The sequence below is a fragment of the Drosophila sulfurigaster genome, chromosome 3, assembly GCF_023558435.1.
Source record: "Drosophila sulfurigaster albostrigata strain 15112-1811.04 chromosome 3, ASM2355843v2, whole genome shotgun sequence".
In the NCBI taxonomy this organism is placed as follows: domain Eukaryota; kingdom Metazoa; phylum Arthropoda; class Insecta; order Diptera; family Drosophilidae; genus Drosophila; species Drosophila sulfurigaster.
In genome coordinates, this window is record NC_084883.1 from 52,506,490 (window position 1) to 52,526,057 (window position 19,568).

Genomic DNA, 19,568 nt, shown 5'->3' on the forward strand with positions numbered 1-19,568 from the left:
TGAATATAAATGCAATTTATCCATTTATCATTTTCAATTCAATTATTTTAAGAATAATCAAATCACTCGCTGATCTTCTTGAATTTTAATGCATTTGAAATATCACTTTATATTTTTGAACAATAATTAAGCCATTGTTTGTCTTTGTTGATTTCTAAATGCAGTTTTATTTCAACAAATTAAGTGTATTCAAGGAATACTCTTGATTTTTTTGAATCGCACTGTCAACTTTTGAGAAGTTCTGTGTTTGGCGTTGCCACACTTGTTAATAAATACATAACCTATAACTTTAACATGCACTTGAGAAATGTCACCCTGACTTAATCGCATTAATATAAAAAGTTAAATATTCTGAGCATGTAATGCTTGTATTTGTCTCACACAAAACTAATCTGTGAATGTTTCTCTGTCCACAGAAGTAAGCCCGAATACACCAGTTACACGACGCACTTTCCGGCGTTGCACTTGCATTGCAATGACTCGACGGTGGCTGCCACAACGATCATACGTCATCAGCAGCAGCCGCTGCAGCAGGCACAGACATGCAATGGACACCACAACAGCAACAATCACAGCAACAGCAACAACAACAGCAATCACAACAGCAACAACAACAACAACAATTGTCGTGCCCTGAGTCAGACACGTCGACACACGATCATTTCAACGACGCTGACCAATTACAATCAGCAACTGGCAGCTGCCGCTTATCCGCGTCGCGCTTCCATCGCCTGGGATGCCACAGAGACAGCGACGCCGACGCCAACGCCAACGCCAACGACCACGCCCACAGCGGCAGTTGTCGCCCACAAGCCGGTGCGCATAACACTGATCGGCGAGCCGCTGCCAATGCCGAAGTCGAAGCCGAAGTCGCAACAGCAACATCAACATCAACAGGCGAAGACGCGCTTCCTCAATGGCGGCAGCTGCCAGAGCAACGGTCAGGGCAATCATCATCATTATCAGCCGTTATACAACAGCAACAAGATGACAAACCCAACCGTAACTATAGTCTGATTTATAGATAAACCTATACTACCCCCAACATTCTTCAAACTATATTCCTACAAATCAAATACAAACAACAAACTGCGCACAATTATCTCTCGGCAGGCGCTTAACAAAGTAAGCTAAAAAAAAAAATTAAATAAAATCATCGATAGCAGAGGAAATAACTTGGATTAGTATCGGCATAGCATAGCATATAAAAAGAAAAAACAATACGCGTTAATACAATAGAAAATAATATAAAATATGAAAAGTATATAAAGTATGTCTAAAATAATCATAGAATACTATATGATATGATATTTTGTAAAATGAAAACCAATAAGAATAACAAATGTTACATGAATATACTCTCAAATCGTTTGCAGTCTTACCAAAACCAGTGAAAAACTTAAGATATATAGTACATTAAATTTCCTTGGGCATTATATACTTAACCCTCTAAGCCCCAAGAGTGCCTTGAGGCACTCATTACATTGCGTTATTGTGGAAAGTGGCATTAGAGGGTTAAGAGCTCTTGGAAATTAACATAGATTCTATAAAAAATACAAATAAAATTTCAACTTTTTTCTTATATAAATGTTCTAAGCTTAATTAAAACAATTAATTGTTAATTATGTTATTTAATTTGTAGCCTAAGTTTTAGTATTCTTCGATAGTTGTTTGTTTTTAGTTATTTGTATTATAATCGTACGCTAGATTTATTCATAGTTTCTATATTCACACAATGCTACAAAATAGTCTAAAGAAAAAATAATTATAATAATTACATTTATTTTTTTTCTGCAAGTGCACAATAAATTGTAATCAATGTGCAACTAAATATAAATAAATTATATATATTACTACACTATAAAGAATACAGAATATATATTATTGTAAACAATGCTAAGCTGATTAAAGAGTTCTAGCTAGATGCTATTTATCTATATATAAATATCTGTGAGAGCTGCTCTCAGTGTTTCAATTCAACTTCTGGGTAAGAGACGATTGAAAACCGGACTCGAGAGTTGAGAACTCGATTTGCATTCCGATCGAAATACTTTGCAGTTGTGTTTGAGCTGTCGTGCTGAAATGTCGCTCTTAACTTGGCCAATTCTCTGGCTCGTCTGCTGTGTTGTAGCGACTGCAACGCAATCCTGTGAGAAAAATGGAGAGCTTAGATTCATACGCCGCGAATTGAGCAGCCTGGACGATCTATTGAACATAAAAAATGTAACCATCGATCACATTTATGCACTCAACATCAGCAATAAGCAAACCCAGCTCAGCATTGGAGCACCCAACAGTGGAATAAACTTGGACCAATTGTTCTTGGATCTGTCCCAAGTGCCACGCTTAGAGCTCCTTAGTGGTGGCTTCTCCAATCTCCCCGAACTACTCTATCTCAACATCAGTGGCTGTGCCGTGGAACAACTGCTGAGCTCGCATTTTGCAGCCAATTCGGTGCTTCGACTGCTCGACGCCAGTCACAATGAGCTCAATACTCTGACAAAGGATTTCTTTTTCAATCTTCCAGATTTGATTCTTGCTAATTTCACTCACAATGCTCTGAGTCATGTGGAGTTGCCGCACATGCCACATCTGAGAGAGCTGCACCTTGGCCACAATGACTTGGCAAGTTTGAGCCTGGGCGATTGTCCGCACTTGCAGCAACTCATCCTCAACGACAATCAACTCACTCAGGTAAGTTCCAGCCGGAAATTAGTCATGCTTTTGTTTTGCATGATTGAGATTATTATATGAATATATGGTAATTGCGAGCAGCGGTGCTATGAAAATTGTCTTGTGAAATTGGAACAACTAACTAATATCCTATATTTCAAATTGAAATTATTTGTGTCATGGTATAAAAAAATATTTAGCAAAATTAACAAGCCTAGTTTTAAAGCTAGATTTTTGGTAATTTAATGAATATTTCGATCATATAAAAAGTTGTTTAGGAAATAATCTTACACAACGGCTATTGCAGTCAAGATAAGATATATTTTCAGCATTATAGCGCATCGATATACCATATATAACCTTTGGTATATTTTAGCAATTATTCGGTATTATATTATATTATTTAAAGCGGGTAGCGGGTATCTCACTATCGAGCGCTGTAAAATTGTACCAAGAGTTTTAATGTGTGCTTTCATTAGGAGAATTTATGATTGAAAATCTGGTATATTTTAAAAATAATCGCTTATCGATATACCTTCAGTATAGTTTAGTAATTTTTCGATATATTTATTAAAATTGGTTGGTGGGTATTTCACTGTCGAGCACACTCGACTATAGCTTTCTTATTTGTTTCAATTTAAACTCGATTAGCTTACAAAACTTGAGAAATTCACAGTATGTGAATCGTACCAATAGTAATGTAAAATAGTTGCTGACATCTTCAGCTCTCTTAACGAATAAATACCTAAGTGACCCTCTAACATTTCTGAATATACTGCAGGGTATTCAAACAAGTTTAGCACACTACCAAATGGTGCCAACGTCATAACCATGACAATTAAATCCCAACTATACTAGCCAACTGATTGAATCATAATCCATAAAAATCTCAATTAGACTATAAAACTTTCCGGTTTCCCCTTTTGCATACAGTTGGATGCAACTTCGCTGCGAGGATTGCCCAAATTGTTGGAGCTTGAGCTCAGCGGAAATTCGATAACTGAGATTGGCAAGGACACTTTCCAGCCATTAATGCGTCTACGCTTACTAAATCTCTCGATGAATGCTTTGAGTGCACTTCGTCTCCAAGTCTTTGGCTCATCAGCTGTGCAGCAATTTGCATTACATCAATTGGATCTTTCACAGAATAACATACGTCTGCTCTTCGACAATCAATTTCGATTGCTGGGCGGTCTCCAGATCCTGGATTTATCCGCCAATAGCATCGTCAGTCTAAACAGTCTTCACTTTGCAGGGTTGCAATCCCTACGCAAATTGTATTTGCAGTCGAACGATCTAATCAAAATAAAAGAAAACACTTTCTCAGCTCTTGAGGATCTGGATACGCTCGACTTGTCGCACAACAGCATCGAATACCTGTTCGAGCATGTCTTTGGCAACAAGACGCTGCCACGTTTTCGCAAGCTAAACTTAAACGCCAACAATCTGAAGCATTTACACATCATGGTCTTCTCTTCGCTGCCCTTCTTGGAGTATCTCTCGCTGGGCAACAATGAATTGCGTCACCTGGACGAGCGCATCTTTGCTCCCTTCCGTCAACTGCAGAAGCTGCATTTGGGACACAATCAAATCACAGAGTTAAGCAGCGATATTCTGGAGAGTCTAAACAACATCACAGATCTTCTCATTGATAGCAATCAGTTGACTTTTCTGCCCGAATTGAATGGAATGCTGCCCCATTTGCAACGTGTGGCCATTGAGGGAAATCCCTGGCAATGTGCCTGCTTTGCTGAACTTGAGCATTGGTTGCACTCCAGACAGGTGAAGTATCTGCGTGATAACACCGGGTTCTATAACGGGGAGAAGCCACTTTGCGTGGTCACAGCAGTTGAGAATTGCATGCGAAATGTGTTCGACGATCGACATCAAGAAGCTATGGATGAGTTTGAACATCATCTGAATGGCAAACAATCTGAGGAGGAAAGTGACGAAGCAGAATGATAATGATTAATTGTTATAATTAATTCATGTTTTATTACTAATGACGCAATATTCGAAGAATTTGTGTATAGCTTATTTAAATAGTCTATATACGTAAATACACAGAAAAAAAAGTTGAAAAATCATGAATAATGATTTTAAGAACATTTCATGTAAAACTTATGTTCTTATTAATAAGAAGAAAACCTTATAATAAGATACAAAAAATATTATATTATATCTTATTGATATTTATTTACTACTTATTTACTGATTTTTTAATTAGCGCATTCAGGTATTCAGTTGTGTATTGATCACTTTACTTAAAAATGCAATTGCATTTGAACCCAGGACATCATTTGAGAACTAAGCTATGAACGAAAACACTGAAATCTAGATATAAACTTTACAGGAACTTCGGTGGATTAAAGAATTTACTAACCTAAATCTAGAAATTTTGGTCTTTTTTTGAAAATATGTCATTTTTTCGACTTATGTTCATAGTTTTAAGATTTTGTTCTTCAACATAAGAGACCTTATTTTAAGAACATAATTCGTAAGACGAATGTTCTTGATTTTAGATCGTGCAATAAAGATGGATTTTTGTGAACATAAAATCATAAAGCTATTTAACTTTTCGGTATATATAAAAAGTTGATTTAAACAAAATATGATTTTTAATTGAATTACGCATCAGGAAATATATCAATTTTGAAAATGACTAAACTTTGTCATGTTGATAACCTGGGGCCACATTCTCTCGAAAGCTCTCTTGACGCACGAAAACCAGGCTCGATACCAACGAAATTAATTTATTTTGCGTACTAATTGAAACGCTGCTCAGTTGTTGCTAAACTGTCACGTCAAAATGTCGTCGCTTTTAAGTTCGTTAATTCTTTGCCTCATCTGCTGTGTTGTCATTGTTGCCACACAAAATTGTGAGATAGGAGGAAACTGGAGCACCTATTTAAAATGCGAGGAAGTAAGCAGTCTCCAGGAAATAACAAGAGGTAAAATTTTATCCTCAATGCGCCTACGAAGGATCATCATCAATAACAAGGACACAGAGCTAATCATTGGAGCAGCCAACTTTACTCTTCCCACTTTGGTGGGTATCGATCTGCATGTGCCACGCTTAGAGCTTCGCAATGGTGCCTTTGCCAATCTCCCCTGATCTATGGTGGATCAATATGAATGACTGTGGCTTGGAACAACTGGAGAAGCCATATTTTCCCATTCATCCGGAGATGCACGAGATCCGAGTCAGCCACAATAAGCTCAAATTTATCTCAATAGATTTTTTTGAGAATCTTTTCAAATTGGTTAATGTTTATTTGGATCATAATTCTCTGACTCATCTGGAGTTGCCGCACATGAAAAGTCTGAGAGAACTTTACCTTGGACATAATAAATTGGCCGATTTCACCTTTAGTGATTGTCGACGCTTGGAACTACTCTACCTCAACGACAATCAACTCACTCATGTAAGTTGCACCATGATATTTGTGAATGAATATTTTAAGCTTTACTGAAGTTGTTTATGGCTAAATTGCTGAGTAGTTAAACAAGTTTCAACAGTGAAATCACAACAATTCTATTGAAATTCAGATCACATATACTCGTATCTCCATAATTTCTTCACAAACCATTCACTTTAAAACTTTTCTAATCCTGTCATTTTCTCGCTTAGCTGGACTCCACTTCTTTCCAACAATTACCCGAATTATTGGGAGCTGCAGCTGAGTGGAAATTTGATTACTGAGATTGGCGGGGATACTTTCCAGTCACTGATAAAACTGCGCACTCTAAATCTCTCGAGGAATGCATTGACTTCACTTCCGGCAGATGTCTTTGGCTCATCTGAACAGAAATTCGCACTGCAACAATTGGATCTCTCTCACAACAACATTAATGTGCTCTTCGAAAACCAATTCGAATTTTTGGGTGGACTCCAAATGCTGAATTTATCTGGAAATCAAATTGCCGTTTTGAAGAGTGCTCACTTTGCAGGTCTTACTTCGTTACGCCATTTGCATTTGCAGTCAAACGATAAAATGGAGCTAAGAGGACACACCTTTGCAACACTCAAGCAACTGGAGACTCTCGACTTGTCCCACATTGGTCTCGATATTCTGGATCCGCATCTCTTCGGCTACAATCAGGAGGGCACAGAAAGTATCTACGATTACTTGCCAATGGCTTACATGCGTAAGCTTAATCTAAGTAGCAATAATCTCCAACATCTGCACCCTAGAGCCTTTGCTAAGTTATCCTCTTTGGAAGAACTCTATCTGAGCAACAATGCATTGCGTGTGCTTCCCGAGGGCCTGTTTGTTCCTATACAAAATCTGAAGAAGCTGGACGTGAGTTACAATCAATTGGCGGAGATAAGCAGCGATGTTATAAACAGCCTGAACAACATCACCGATCTGCATATTGACAACAATCGGCTAACTTTTCTGCCCAATCTGAATGGAAAGCTGCGAAATGTGAGAGTGTTCACAGTGAGCTTGAGTTTCGGCGAACAACCGGATGAGGTGTTACAATGGTGAAGCTATGTAATTAAATTTAATTGTTTGCTTGAGTAATGTATTCTTCATGATAAGAAAATATTTTAAGAATTTCTTTTCAAGTTCGTTAAAAATTATACCTTTTATAATAACCAAAATCGTTTTAATAAACATACATCAATAAATGTCAACTCAGCATATCATTATCTTTAAAACTTTGTTTTAATTGAGGACATTAACCAAAAGAGAATAAAAGATAACTATAGCATTCTCATTTAGACACAAGGAAAGACACAATCGACTGTGAGATACCCGCTACCCATTTTGAATAAAAGTAAAATATTGCGGTATTATTTTCAAAATATACCGAAAATGTTACAAACTACTAAAATATACCAAATGGTATATTTGGTTATTTGGTATATCGATATGGTACCACATTCAAAATATACCATAGACGGCACAATATACCAGATTGTCGGCCAAAGCAACTAAGACCCCTAGTAAGTAAGCGTTTTTGTCCATACAAAAGAATTATTGATTTTCAGGGGCGGAAGTGGCAAATTATAGCTCTATCTCTGATAGTCTCTGAGATCCAGTCTTTCATACGGACAGACGGACAGACGAACATGGCTAGATCGTCTCAGCTGTTGACGCTGATCAAGATTACAACAGTAGTATATAGTATATAGTATATAGTATATAGTATATAGTATGTAGTATATAGTATATAGTATATAGTATATAGTATATAGTATATAGTATATAGTATATAGTATATAGTATATAGTATATAGTATATAGTATATAGTATATAGTATATAGTATATAGTATATAGTATATAGTATATAGTATATAGTATATAGTATATAGTATATAGTATATAGTATATAGTATATAGTATATAGTATATAGTATATAGTATATAGTATATAGTATATAGTATATAGTATATAGTATATAGTATATAGTATATAGTATATAGTATATAGTATATAGTATATAGTATATAGTATATAGTATATATACTTTATAGGGTCGGAGATGCATACATTTCCTGTCGGCACAAAGTTATACTACCCTTCTACCCTATGGGTAGCGGGTATAAAAACAATGCAGTATTAATCTACAAATATACCCACTTAATATACCATAAAAATACTGAAAAATATACCAACGGATATATTTGGTATATTGATATAGTACTAAATTCCAATTATACCAGATTTTCCAGCCAAAGCAACTAAGACCCCACAGCATCAGATCTCGAAAATTAAATCTCTTACACTTATAGTCCCGAGATTAACGAACGGTCAGACGGACAGACAGATAGATATACCGACAGACATGGCTACATCTCTTCTGATCATAAGTACATACACTTTATGGATTCGGAGATGACAACTTCTGTCAGTTACAGACATTTCCTGTAGGCACAAAGTGATAATCATCTTCTTCTCCATAAGTAGCGATTGTAAACATAAGTTTCGGTTTATGCCATTATCAAATTCAATAGCAACAAATTGGGCTCTGACACACGGGTGTTGAGTTTTCTTTGATTTTCTTTGATAATAGATCACCACATGCTTCACAGAGACCAATTACAGTTTTTCACTAAAAGTCCTTTTTTCCCGTTCTACACAAAAAATCTACAGCATACTTTCAGGATGGCTAATGTACGAAATAAACCGTATTCAGTAAATGGAGACAAGCTTATCTACGGCTTACGAAATTTCTCCCATGATTATTATCATTTTCATTTCAATTACGCATTTCGGACGATGACTAAATTTTGTGGCGTTGATAACCTGGGGGCCATATTCTTTAGACTATATAGAACATGGACGTCACTCTAGTGAAAGCTCTCTTGACGCACGAAAGCCGTCATCCTCCCCCTCGCTGATGCTCTCAATGTCCATAATATGCTCAATAGGATTATTATTCTTGATTGGCTCTTGCTGTTTTTTTGGGGATTTTTGGAATTTTTAGAAGTTTTGGAAGTAGGATGGGAGAGATGGATCTCTTTTTGAGAAAAGAGGCTCTCTCAGCGCTACGCTTCTTGGTCATCCCGGTCTTGACTTCCTCCGCGTCCCCGTCACTATTGGCATTTTCATTGCTTATATTGCTTTGGGGTTCCAAAACGACGGGGGCTTTGTTTTCCTTTGCCCACTTAGTCTCCTGTTGAGTATTGCAGTCATCCTCTCCCTCGCTGACGCTCTCAATGTTCACAATATACACTTTAGGACTATTATTCTTGGTTGGCCTTTGCTGTTTTTGGAGATTTTTGGAGGTGGGTTGGGAGAGATGGATTTCTTTTTGAGAGTAGTGGGTCTCTCAATGCTACGCTTCTTGATCATTCCAGCTTTGACTCCCTCCATGTCACTATTAGTCTTGTCTAATTCGGTTTTCATTTCCTTTAATTCCAGTTTATTGGCCAGGAACTTCCTGGCTTGTTCCTTAACTTCTTGGAGGACTTCATCAGGATTTGGTTTTTTTGTCGTTTATTGGCGCGCGCAGGCGACTTGGCTGTTGTTTGCGGTGCGGCGCCGGCGGGGGCTAGTTGTCGTTCGGGGGCGGAGGCGCTGAACAGAGTTTTAACTAAGTATAGGCTAAGTTAATTTAATTTTCACAGTAGTGGCAGCGCAGCAACACGTCCGCTCGGCTCGACGACTCGACACTCTCTCTCGTCTCTATCGGCAGTGGCCATTACACAGGGGCCTAACTGTGCAAAACAGAGGGATACAGCTTACAGCTACCTTAATGTTAGTGCGACTCGCAGGTCGCGGTGACATAAGAGGGAGAGAGAAAGCTATCGTACAAGTACCAACCGCCTTTTGTGTAGATATTCGCCTATTCCTTTCTGTCACGTATCCGCCCGTATGGACGGTCGCGTTGCGAGCAACTCGCAAGAGGACATGCTACGAATCGAAATGGCAGGGTATTTCAGGTAATGCTCCAGGTGATGACTTTAAATTAATAGATCGCAAACCGCGACAGTCTGGCATCTGGCCATAGGACCAGTATGCCAAATCGCCGCAGTCACGATCTATATGGGTATTGGCTATGGCTTAATGAAAAAATTGTTTATAATCAATATAAATAATAAAAAACAAGTAAGAAAGCTACAGTCGAGTATGCTCGACTGTGAGATACCCGCTACCCATTTTGAATAAAAGAAATATATTTTGCGGTATTTTCTCAAAATATACCGAATATACTGCAAAAATACTAAAAATATACCAAATGGTATATTTGGTATATTGATATAGTACCGCATTCAAAATATACCATAGACGTCACAATATACCGATTGTCAGCCAAAGCAACTAAGACCCCTAGTAAGTAGGCGTTTTTGCCCATGCAAAAGTATTTTTTTTAATAACTTCGACAATTTTTATCTGATCGCAACCAAATTTTCAGAAATCATAACTACTATAGTATTTATAATATATACCAAAACTCGGAACTCTAGCTTTAAAATTACGCTTGTTATTCGATTTTTTTGATTTGCGGGGGCGGAAGTGGGCGTGGCAAAAATTTGAAACAAACTTGATCTGCGTGCAAACATAACAAATGCTGTCGAAAAAAAATTATAGCTCTATCTCTTATAGTCTCTGAGATCCAGTGTTTCATACGGACGGACGGACAGACACACAGACGGACAGACGGACATGGCTATATCGTCTCGGCTGTTGACGCTGATCAAGAATATATATACTTTATAGGGTCGGAGATGCCTTCTTCTACCTGTTACATACATTTCCTGCCGGCACAAAGTTATAATACCCTTCTACCCTATGGGCAGCGGGTATAAAAACTGCCATATGTAGATGGTTTGGATGCGCCGGGTGGCGCTTAGCTGGAGTTGTCGCAGGTCCAGCCTAGGCCAGGGGTGGTAGCGACAATGTGAATGGTCCAAGTTGTGTGTGTGTGTTGACGTCGGGGTTGGACCGTAGATGGCAGCTGATGGTGATGCGGGGGCCACAGTGCAAAACTACACGCCTGCGTGCAGGTGTAGAGTGGCGGTGCATATTTTCCGTCAGCATAATGGCTGCAAGCAGTTGTCCAACGAAGAAGTGCATATGTTTTTTTTCGATATAATTTGAAGTGCGGCGCGTCGGCGCACGACTCGCCTCCAGCAACAGATCACGGCTACTGGAGGGGCTTTTATTGTACAATTTATCTCTATTACTTTAACATAGCAACATATAAATTCAAATTGGTAGCAGTGACTGTTAATTTCGTACATTTACATCTGGTTTCAAATACGTATTTTAAATGGCGCTGCCTTCGCGGGCTCACAAACGATTAATCGAGACAGACAAGTATTCTACACTTATTTTAACGAGTCATTTTACGTACGAACATACATTGATATTTAAAAGAAGCAGAGAACAAAACAACATGACGGAGGTAATTTTTAAAAATTTAAATTAAAAATCCAATTTTACAGGAAAAATTCCAAAAGGTGCCGGGGGGCATCCAGCATGGTCGCCTCCACTCGTTCATCGCCTCGTCTGGACTCTGCATTCACCAATTGCATATGTGGGCTGCGAAGATGTAGGACAGCAAGCAGTGGTCGACTTGTCCACAAATGCCCGCTAAGCTGTCCGAATTGGAAATTGTATGCATCTTCGTATGCGACGATTGCTTGCTGGTGTTGGTGCTTATTGACAGCTTTAAACACATGCAGCTGTGTGTGTATATAGATATGCATATGTATTGTATTGACTTGCTAGCATACGCTAAGCAGTGCACTATGTTGAATTTGACCCGTTTTTGTGGCCAAAATTAAAAATTTTGAAATTAACAAGATTTTTGAATGCAGGTTTCTTGTATAATAAAGGTTATTGCTATAGGAAGGTATTTTAGAAAAGTGGGCGTGTCAACGCCCACATAAATCGAAAAAAAGCGAATATATAAATAAATTTTCAAGTTAGAGACCCGAATTTTGGAACATATGATGAATGTCATATTTCAAATGCGTCCTGAAAATTTAGTTCAGATCGGATAATAAATATGGAAGTTATTCAAGAAAAAAAAATCGCAAGGGCTTTACCAGTTCTGCAATTCTGATCAAAATGTTGCTCCCTAATAATTCAAATTACGCAAAAAACCGCAAAAAACGCATAATGGGCTTACATATTATGAATTCAGAATTGACAGATCTATAACATGTATATGGACACTCACTGAACAAATTTGAACATTTTAGTTAAAACCTTTTGGAAAGTTTAACTTTCTTTCGAAAAGTGACAAGGGGACAACACTTGCTAAATATACAAATTGTTAGAAAAATACGAACAAAACACGCAACATATTAGTATCAACACATAGTAATAACTTGATGAAGTAATTTTCCTTTTGAATTTTATTATTTAATGATTTTTTGTGGGAGATATGCCAATTTGAAATTGCATCGCAAATTTAACATTTAACACTGCACGTATTGTCTGCTTGCAACAGCTTACTTTAACAGCTGTTATTTTAACATTAAACTGTTAAGTTAACATTTTAGGTATACAATATCGCGATTTGATCATTTCTCAACATGGTAACATTAAAGAAACGGAAAATTGAATACTTGCGAAAAATGAGTTTTGGCCACGAAAACGGGTCAAATTCAACATAGTGCAGTGCAAGCTCGATTGCTACATATGTAAACAAAAGAGCTTTTACTCACTGGAGAGCTTTTTCTTCTACGCATGGCATTGCCAAGCGTGAGTAGTGGCAGTAGCTAGCTTTGAGCCGGTCGCGCAATATAGTTATGTGCGCGACACTAGCCTAGCATCAATATTCATAATTGCAGCGTGTCGAGCAATTCCAGTGCGTCAATAAAATGTGACGCGACGGTGGAATTGACACTGCTGGATGTGTGAGCCCGCCGCGCAACGAGTGCGCTCGACCTTACAACATTGAGTGGCCAATAACAACAACCATATTGGCAATTATTGTTGTTGTGATTGCTTATTTGTTGTTGTTGTCGCAATATCCGAAAAAAATAATTTTAAATTTTAACGGATTTGACTTTTATGCATCGGTTGCTTTTTAAATTCAAATTGGCGCGCGATTCAAGTTTTTGTAGTACCGGAAACGGACTGATGGCGCCACATTCATTCATTTTGGCCGTTAAATTTCAAGTTCGAATTAACAAGTGGGAACATTGCCTTCCTCGGCGATTCTCAAGTGGTGTACCTAAGCATCTACTTGTGTCAAATGAAGATTTTTTTTTGGGGGTTTGTGATTTTTGGCAGTTAAGTTTCGAATTTTAATTTAATTGAAGATTGTCAACGCCGTTCTCATCGATTCTCAAGTTATGTACCTAAGCATCTTATTCAAGCAAAAATATTTTTTTTTCTAATGGGCTTTTGGTTTTCTGTCATTAGATTCAAAATTTCAACTCATCTGTAAGCTACTTATGTTTTTGTTTAACACTTGCTTGACTTGAGTTTTGGGTCCGTCCGTGTATATGAATGTGTGGTTAGGTAGACGGGCTTTGATATTGACAAAGTGTTTAAAAGATTATGTCGTTGGTTTTTATACCCGCTGCCCATAGGGTAGAAGGGTATTATAACTTTGTGCTGACAGGAAATGAATGTCACAGGTAGAAGGAGGCATCTCCGACCTTATAAAGTATATATATTCTTGATCAGCATCAACACCGAGACGATCTAGCCATGTCCGTTTATCCGTCTGTGTGTCTGTCCGTGTGAAACACTGGATCTCAGAGACTATAAGAGATAGAGATATAATTTTTTCGACAGCATTTGTTGTTCAAGTTTGTTTCAAATTTTTGCCACGCCCACTTCCGCCCCCGCAAATCAAAAAAATTTTGGTATATACAATAATAACTATAGTAATTGTGGTTCCTGAAAATTTGGTTGCGATCAGATAAAAATTCTGGAAGTTATTAAAGAAATACTTTTGCATGGGCAAAAACGCCTACTTACTAGGGGTCTTAGTTGCTTTGGCCGACAATCTGGTATATTGTGCCGTCTATGGATGTGGTACTATATCGATATAACAAATACACCATTTGGTATATTTTTAGTATTTTTGATGTATTTTGAAAAAATACCGCAGTATTTTGCTTTTATTCAAAATGGGTAGCTGGTATCTCACAGCTTTCTTACTTGTTTTGATTGGAAAGTGAGAGTACCGGAAACGGGCGACTGATGGCGCCACTAAAATTACTTTTCCTCCCACAACTCAAACAACATTTCTTCGTGAATGAATACATTTTTATACCCGCTACCCATAGGGTTGAAGGGTATTATAACTTTGTGCCGGCAGGAAATGTATGTAACAAGTAGAAGGAGGCATCTCCGACCCTATAAAGTATACATATTAGTGATCAGTGTCAACAGCCGAGACGATCTAGCCATGTCCGTCTGTCCGTTATCTTGTGTTGGCAAAAACACCTATTTACTAGGGGTCTGAGTTGCTTTGGCCGACAATCTGGTATATTATGCCGTCTATGGTATATTTTGAATGTGAAACTATATTGATATACCAAATATACAATTTGGTTTATTTGTTTAGTATTTTTCGTATATTTTGAAAAAATACCGTAATATTTTGCATTTATTCAAAATGGGTAGCGGGTATCTCACAGTCGAGCACACTCGACTGTAGCTTTCTAACTTGTTTTATTTATATTTTCATATCTTGGCGCACCTAATTTACTTGGTGCGGTGGAATCAGCTATTTTGGCCGTTAAATTTCAAATTCGAATAAACAAGTTGGGAACATTGCCTTCCTCGGCGATTCTCAAGTGGTGTACCTAAGCATCTACTTGTGTTAAATGCATTTTTCTTTGCCAATGGTTTTTTGGCAGTTAAGTTTCGAATTTGAATTTAATTGAAGATTGCCAACGCCCTTCTCATCGATTCTCAAGTTATGTACCTAAGCATATTATTCTTATTAGATTTAAAATTTAAAGTCATCTGTAAGCTACTTATGAGGTGTTTTAATTGGTATAACTGAAGGTATTTTTTGTAGGTTAATGAGTAGAGGAAGGTGGTCCGAGCCTAGGCGGAGTGTAGATTGAATTTCAAGGCAACCATGTGGGATACCACTCTAAATAGCAAAATCAATGGCTGAGGGTATTTTTCGTTGATCATAGGGGAAATGTGTGGGGGAGCCAGTAGAAAGAATATAGTTATTATTTCTAATACAGTTAAGCAGTTGGTTGCCTCTAGGGCAGGCACGGGAACAGTGCTGCCAGAATTTCATGAGATGAAATAGCTAAATTGATAGAAAAAATATGCTAGAAATAGCTAAAAAAAAATATGAAACTGCTAAAAAAAATTGCTAATTTTTGTGTGTTACTTTTAAATTGTTTTTATTAAAATAAAACAGAAATACGGTCTATATCGATGGTGTCCTCAACCGAATCTTTATATTTATCTGATTCAGATATCATTTTTAAATATTTTGTTGGCAATGTGTAGTTATAACAACACATTCCACTTCTTTTGAGTCCATATCTGAAAATGAACATTCATTTTATTAGTGTAAATCTTAGAATTGTAATTATTAATGTAGCCTACCTTATGGCTAAAATAGCATTTAGAGTTTTCAAATGCCTTCCATTCCTCACTTTAGTTTTAACAAGTTGCACTTGGCTAAATACTACTTGATGTCATGCAGCTTCGCGCCAAAACTGCATTTGCAGTAGCAGCAATATGCCTTCGTTGTATCTGTCACATTTTAGTGTATCCAATCCTTAAACTCTTCATTCTGCAACCATGCGTCGTGAAAATGTTGTTTATAGATAACATTATCTACGACATTATCACGACATTATCTAACTTATCTTTTAAATATTTCCACCAGTATTTCGCTTAACAGATTCTTCACCGTTTAAAAATTTCACAATTTGTATCTAGCTCATGAGTGAACGAACTAAGTTCGCACATGAACGAAATCGATAATGCAAATTTTTTTGAGTGAACCTCAAAATACATCCTATCGATATCGCACATGAGCTATAAAAAGGATCGATAATGCAAATTTTTTGAGTGAACCACAAAATACATCTTATCGATAGAAGCGCTATCGGTATTATATAAAAAGTGCCAAAAGTAGCCGAATCTAAAAAAAAAAAAATGCTAGAATTCTAGCTAATAGCATTTCACAAAATCTTATAGCATTTGCAGTTTCAAAATAGCCAGATCTAGCAATAAAATAGCTAATATGGCAACACTGCACGGGAATTACCCCACCATTGGTGTTTAGCGTTCCAGTCACATGCCACTAGGAAACGGTGCCCGAATATATTAAGCATTGTACTGAAGGCTTCGCAGGAGAGTCCTCTGAGTGGGGGCAGTAAATGGTTGCGATGTGTATGTTGGGTTAGTTCTTCTTCTTATTTATTTATTTAAAGGTTAGCTATAATTAAAATTAATACTAACGCTATTGATAAAGCAATGGCAGCGAAGGCCTTCAGCTACTCTTCTTATTTATAGAAGTGCACTGTATTCCTTGAGTGATGAATTGGGCATTGTGCTGTGTGGTCTATATTTTTGTTTATTATAATCATTGTACCGCCTCGTTTATGATTTGATGGGTGGGTAGCATGGTAGGTTAAATATCCATTGATTTGAATAGGGTTATCTGAGGTTGTGAGATGGCTTTCAGAGAAGCGAAGCGACCAAGTCCTCGTGCATACGCATGTACATACACATGTACATATGCATATATGCAACGAAGACACTCAATAGAGACACATACACATATATATGTGTATATATGGGAGAGAGGGCAGCAGTAGGAATGAGATGGCAAGCGTATGATCGGCACGCGACCGTTAAGAGAAGGATAAGGATAGCAGTAGTAGCAAGCAGCAATGTATGTATATTAGAATGTAAGCAAGCAAGCAACGGCGCCAACAATATTTTACTATTGGTGACAATTAACAAACAGCGATAGCGATTATGTATCGCAGTCAAATGAAAATATATTTGTAACATATAATATAATATAATATAATTTGGCCGGAATTGCGGCAGTGAAAAATTTTTGGCCGACAATTGCGGCAGTTAATATTATTTAATTTTTTTTTTTCTTAAAAATTTGTATGTTTTATTATTTAACAAGTGCTCTGCTACCTTATTGGCAGCTTGACAAGTTATACCTTAACAAATAAAAAAAATACTAACAATAAATCATATGTGAAAATTCTTACAATACTATGTATTATATATTAATATACTATATAAACATATATATTAAGTTAAACAAGGAACCTTGTAGGAAGGTCCTGTGGATGGCACCTCTTTAGTCTTCTCTTTTTTGGAGCATATCTTAGACTTCACGCTAGTGGGTTGGGATGAAAATTCATTCTCAAAAGAAAGTTATTAGAATGCTTCCGAATAGCATCGCCAACCTTGGGGACCTTGAGATCCTTCTCTATATCTCTCGTACGCATGTACCAGGGAGCATTACATAGTTTTCGTAATATTTTTGCTTGCGCTACTCTTATTTTGTTTAGGTTTGTTTTGGCTGCAATACCATAAATTTGTACAGCATATCTCCATATCGGACTAAGAATGGCTTTGTATATTTGAACTTTACTGCGTAGGGAGAGCTTACTCGATGGTGCAAGTAACCACGCCATTTTCTCTGCTTTTGCCATGACCGCTTTCTTGACCATTGTTGTGTGCATTTTAAAGTTTAGTCTTCTGTCTAATATGACACCAAGGTACTTTTGACTTCGCTTGTGCGTCAATGTGTAGCCTTGCAAAGTTATATTTCCACATGACAATGGTCTTGTGGCAAATGTAACATTCGCACACTTACTGCTATTGATGCCTATGTTCCATTTCTGGGCCCAGACTTCAAAGGAGCTTACGTACTGCTGCAGTGCTTCAGTAGCAGTGTCAATGCTTACGCTTCTTGTTAGTACTGCAGTATCATCGGCATACGTTGCTATTAGTACGTTGTCCTCGTCTATACCGGTGATGATGCTGTGGTTAGGCATGTCCGCTGTGTAGAGCGTATACAGTGTAGGACATAGTACGCTGCCCTGGGGTACACCTGCGTTGATAGGACGTCTTGTTGATTTTATTCCATCAAAGACGACGCTGAAATATTTAATTTTGATCTCTAGGTGAAGAGCATTTGTTCGCATATTGTTGTTGTTGTTGTTGCTGCTGCTGCTCTGGGCGACTGCGACCAGCCACTTTCAGCCACTTTCCGCGGCACTGGAGTTTTTGTCCTTACTAAATCGACAGGGCTCTAAAATAAATTTTGAAATTTAAATAAAATTCTGATGATCGTAGTTTAATATGCTGCTTACCGTAACGCAGGGACTGTTTGTCTCAGTTAATGTGTTACTTAAGCGACGACTTCCGCGTGGTGGTGGTATTGGGACGCTTCTTTCCAACAATGTGCTAGAATGTTGAAGTTCTGAGGAAAGTCTGTGTGATTTTGTGCTTCGATTATTTTCTTTTTTTTTATATAAACGTGCGCGCCTATTGCGGGCATGAGTTTAAAACGGCCACAAAGGGTTTCAACTTTCTTTTGGTAAATTCAAGTAATGGGGAAAGTCCTTTGCAGTTACTCACAAATGCCATCTAGTGGTCCACGTGAGATACGGATCTTCTGTTGCCGGTGACTTGTAAGCGTAAGGCCTCTTTTTGGGCAGCCGACCAATTTTTGCAGCAGTAGTAGGTTTAGGCCAATAATTGCGGCATTTGATTTTTTATCTAGATACAAATTAGGCCGAAAATTGCGGCAATCTATTCATAGATTGGCCAATATTGAGGCAGTTGGAACTTAACTTTGTGTTCTTTGTAACATATAATATAATATGATTTGGCCGGAATTGCGGCAGTTAATTTAATTTTGATTTTATTTTTGATTTCTAGGTGAAGAGTTTTTATTTTGTTAGTCGACGGCACGACTTTCGTTGTCGATAGTTATATCGCCAACTCGCTATTTTGCTGTTTTTGTTGTTGTTGTTGTTGTTGCTGCTGCTGCTGCTGCACATATATAAAGCGCGAGGAAAACTTTTTTCCCGCTCAAATATTTAACAATTTTAATAAAATATGTATAATTCAAAGAAAACAAATATACTAATTGGGAATGTATATACAAGTAAGTAAGTAATGTTGGTATGTAAATACCTTTTTTGGCAGCAAATAATTTATTAATTAAAGCACACACGACGACACACACGACAAAGTCAGAGGATTTGATTTGATTTTGTTTCTGCTTTTCCGAGCACTTGCGCTATGATCGGTGAATTTAACACGACTGTGAAGGGTGTGAGTGTGTGAGACGTAGAGAAGAGAAGCGAAGCGACCAAGTCCTCGTGCATACGTATGTACATACACATGTACATACGAATATATGCAACGAAGACACTCAATAGAGACACATACATACACATATACATGTGCATATATTATGGGAGAGAGGGACGTCATTTTTCGGCT

General features: G+C 37.5%; 3 protein-coding genes across 19 annotated transcripts in view; all 3 read left to right on the top strand.

Moving 5' to 3' along the window:
* LOC133840895 (serine-rich adhesin for platelets) overlaps positions 1-1,262 on the top strand; it is a 41,187-nt gene extending 39,925 nt beyond the window's left edge. For 10 of the 17 annotated variants that reach the window (XM_062273052.1, XM_062273054.1, XM_062273056.1 and 7 more), the window contains one exon: positions 417-1,262. In XM_062273052.1, coding sequence (XP_062129036.1) covers positions 417-1,017 — 601 coding nt within the window. In that variant the 3' untranslated portion in view covers positions 1,018-1,262. The remainder of the gene's footprint in view (positions 1-416) is intronic. The other 7 variants (XM_062273064.1, XM_062273069.1, XM_062273066.1 and 4 more) reach the window with 3 other exon arrangements.
* A 783-nt stretch (positions 1,263-2,045) lies between these two features.
* LOC133843562 (insulin-like growth factor-binding protein complex acid labile subunit) lies at positions 2,046-4,829 on the top strand. Its single transcript, XM_062277173.1, has 2 exons — positions 2,046-2,694; positions 3,607-4,829. Exons 1-2 carry the CDS (start codon positions 2,083-2,085, stop codon positions 4,633-4,635), a joined length of 1,641 nt encoding a protein of 546 aa, XP_062133157.1. The 5' UTR covers positions 2,046-2,082; the 3' UTR covers positions 4,636-4,829.
* Positions 4,830-5,804: 975 nt separating this feature from the next.
* On the top strand, positions 5,805-7,322 carry LOC133840130 (leucine-rich repeat-containing protein 15-like). The gene is made up of 2 exons (XM_062271792.1): positions 5,805-6,098; positions 6,273-7,322. Exons 1-2 carry the CDS (start codon positions 5,805-5,807, stop codon positions 7,164-7,166), a joined length of 1,188 nt encoding a protein of 395 aa, XP_062127776.1. The 3' UTR covers positions 7,167-7,322.
* Positions 7,323-19,568: the final 12,246 nt, after the last annotated feature.

Excerpts from the sequence above, each read along its gene's own strand:
- LOC133843562 (XM_062277173.1), top strand. The coding sequence starts at position 2,083 with ATGTCGCTCTTAACTTGGCCAATTCTCTGGCTCGTCTGCTGTGTTGTA. Across the intron at positions 2,695-3,606 it reads ACGACAATCAACTCACTCAG|TTGGATGCAACTTCGCTGCG; the intron begins GTAAGTTCCAGC and ends TTTTGCATACAG.
- LOC133840130 (XM_062271792.1), top strand. The coding sequence starts at position 5,805 with ATGAATGACTGTGGCTTGGAACAACTGGAGAAGCCATATTTTCCCATT. Across the intron at positions 6,099-6,272 it reads ACGACAATCAACTCACTCAT|AACTTTTCTAATCCTGTCAT; the intron begins GTAAGTTGCACC and ends CATTCACTTTAA.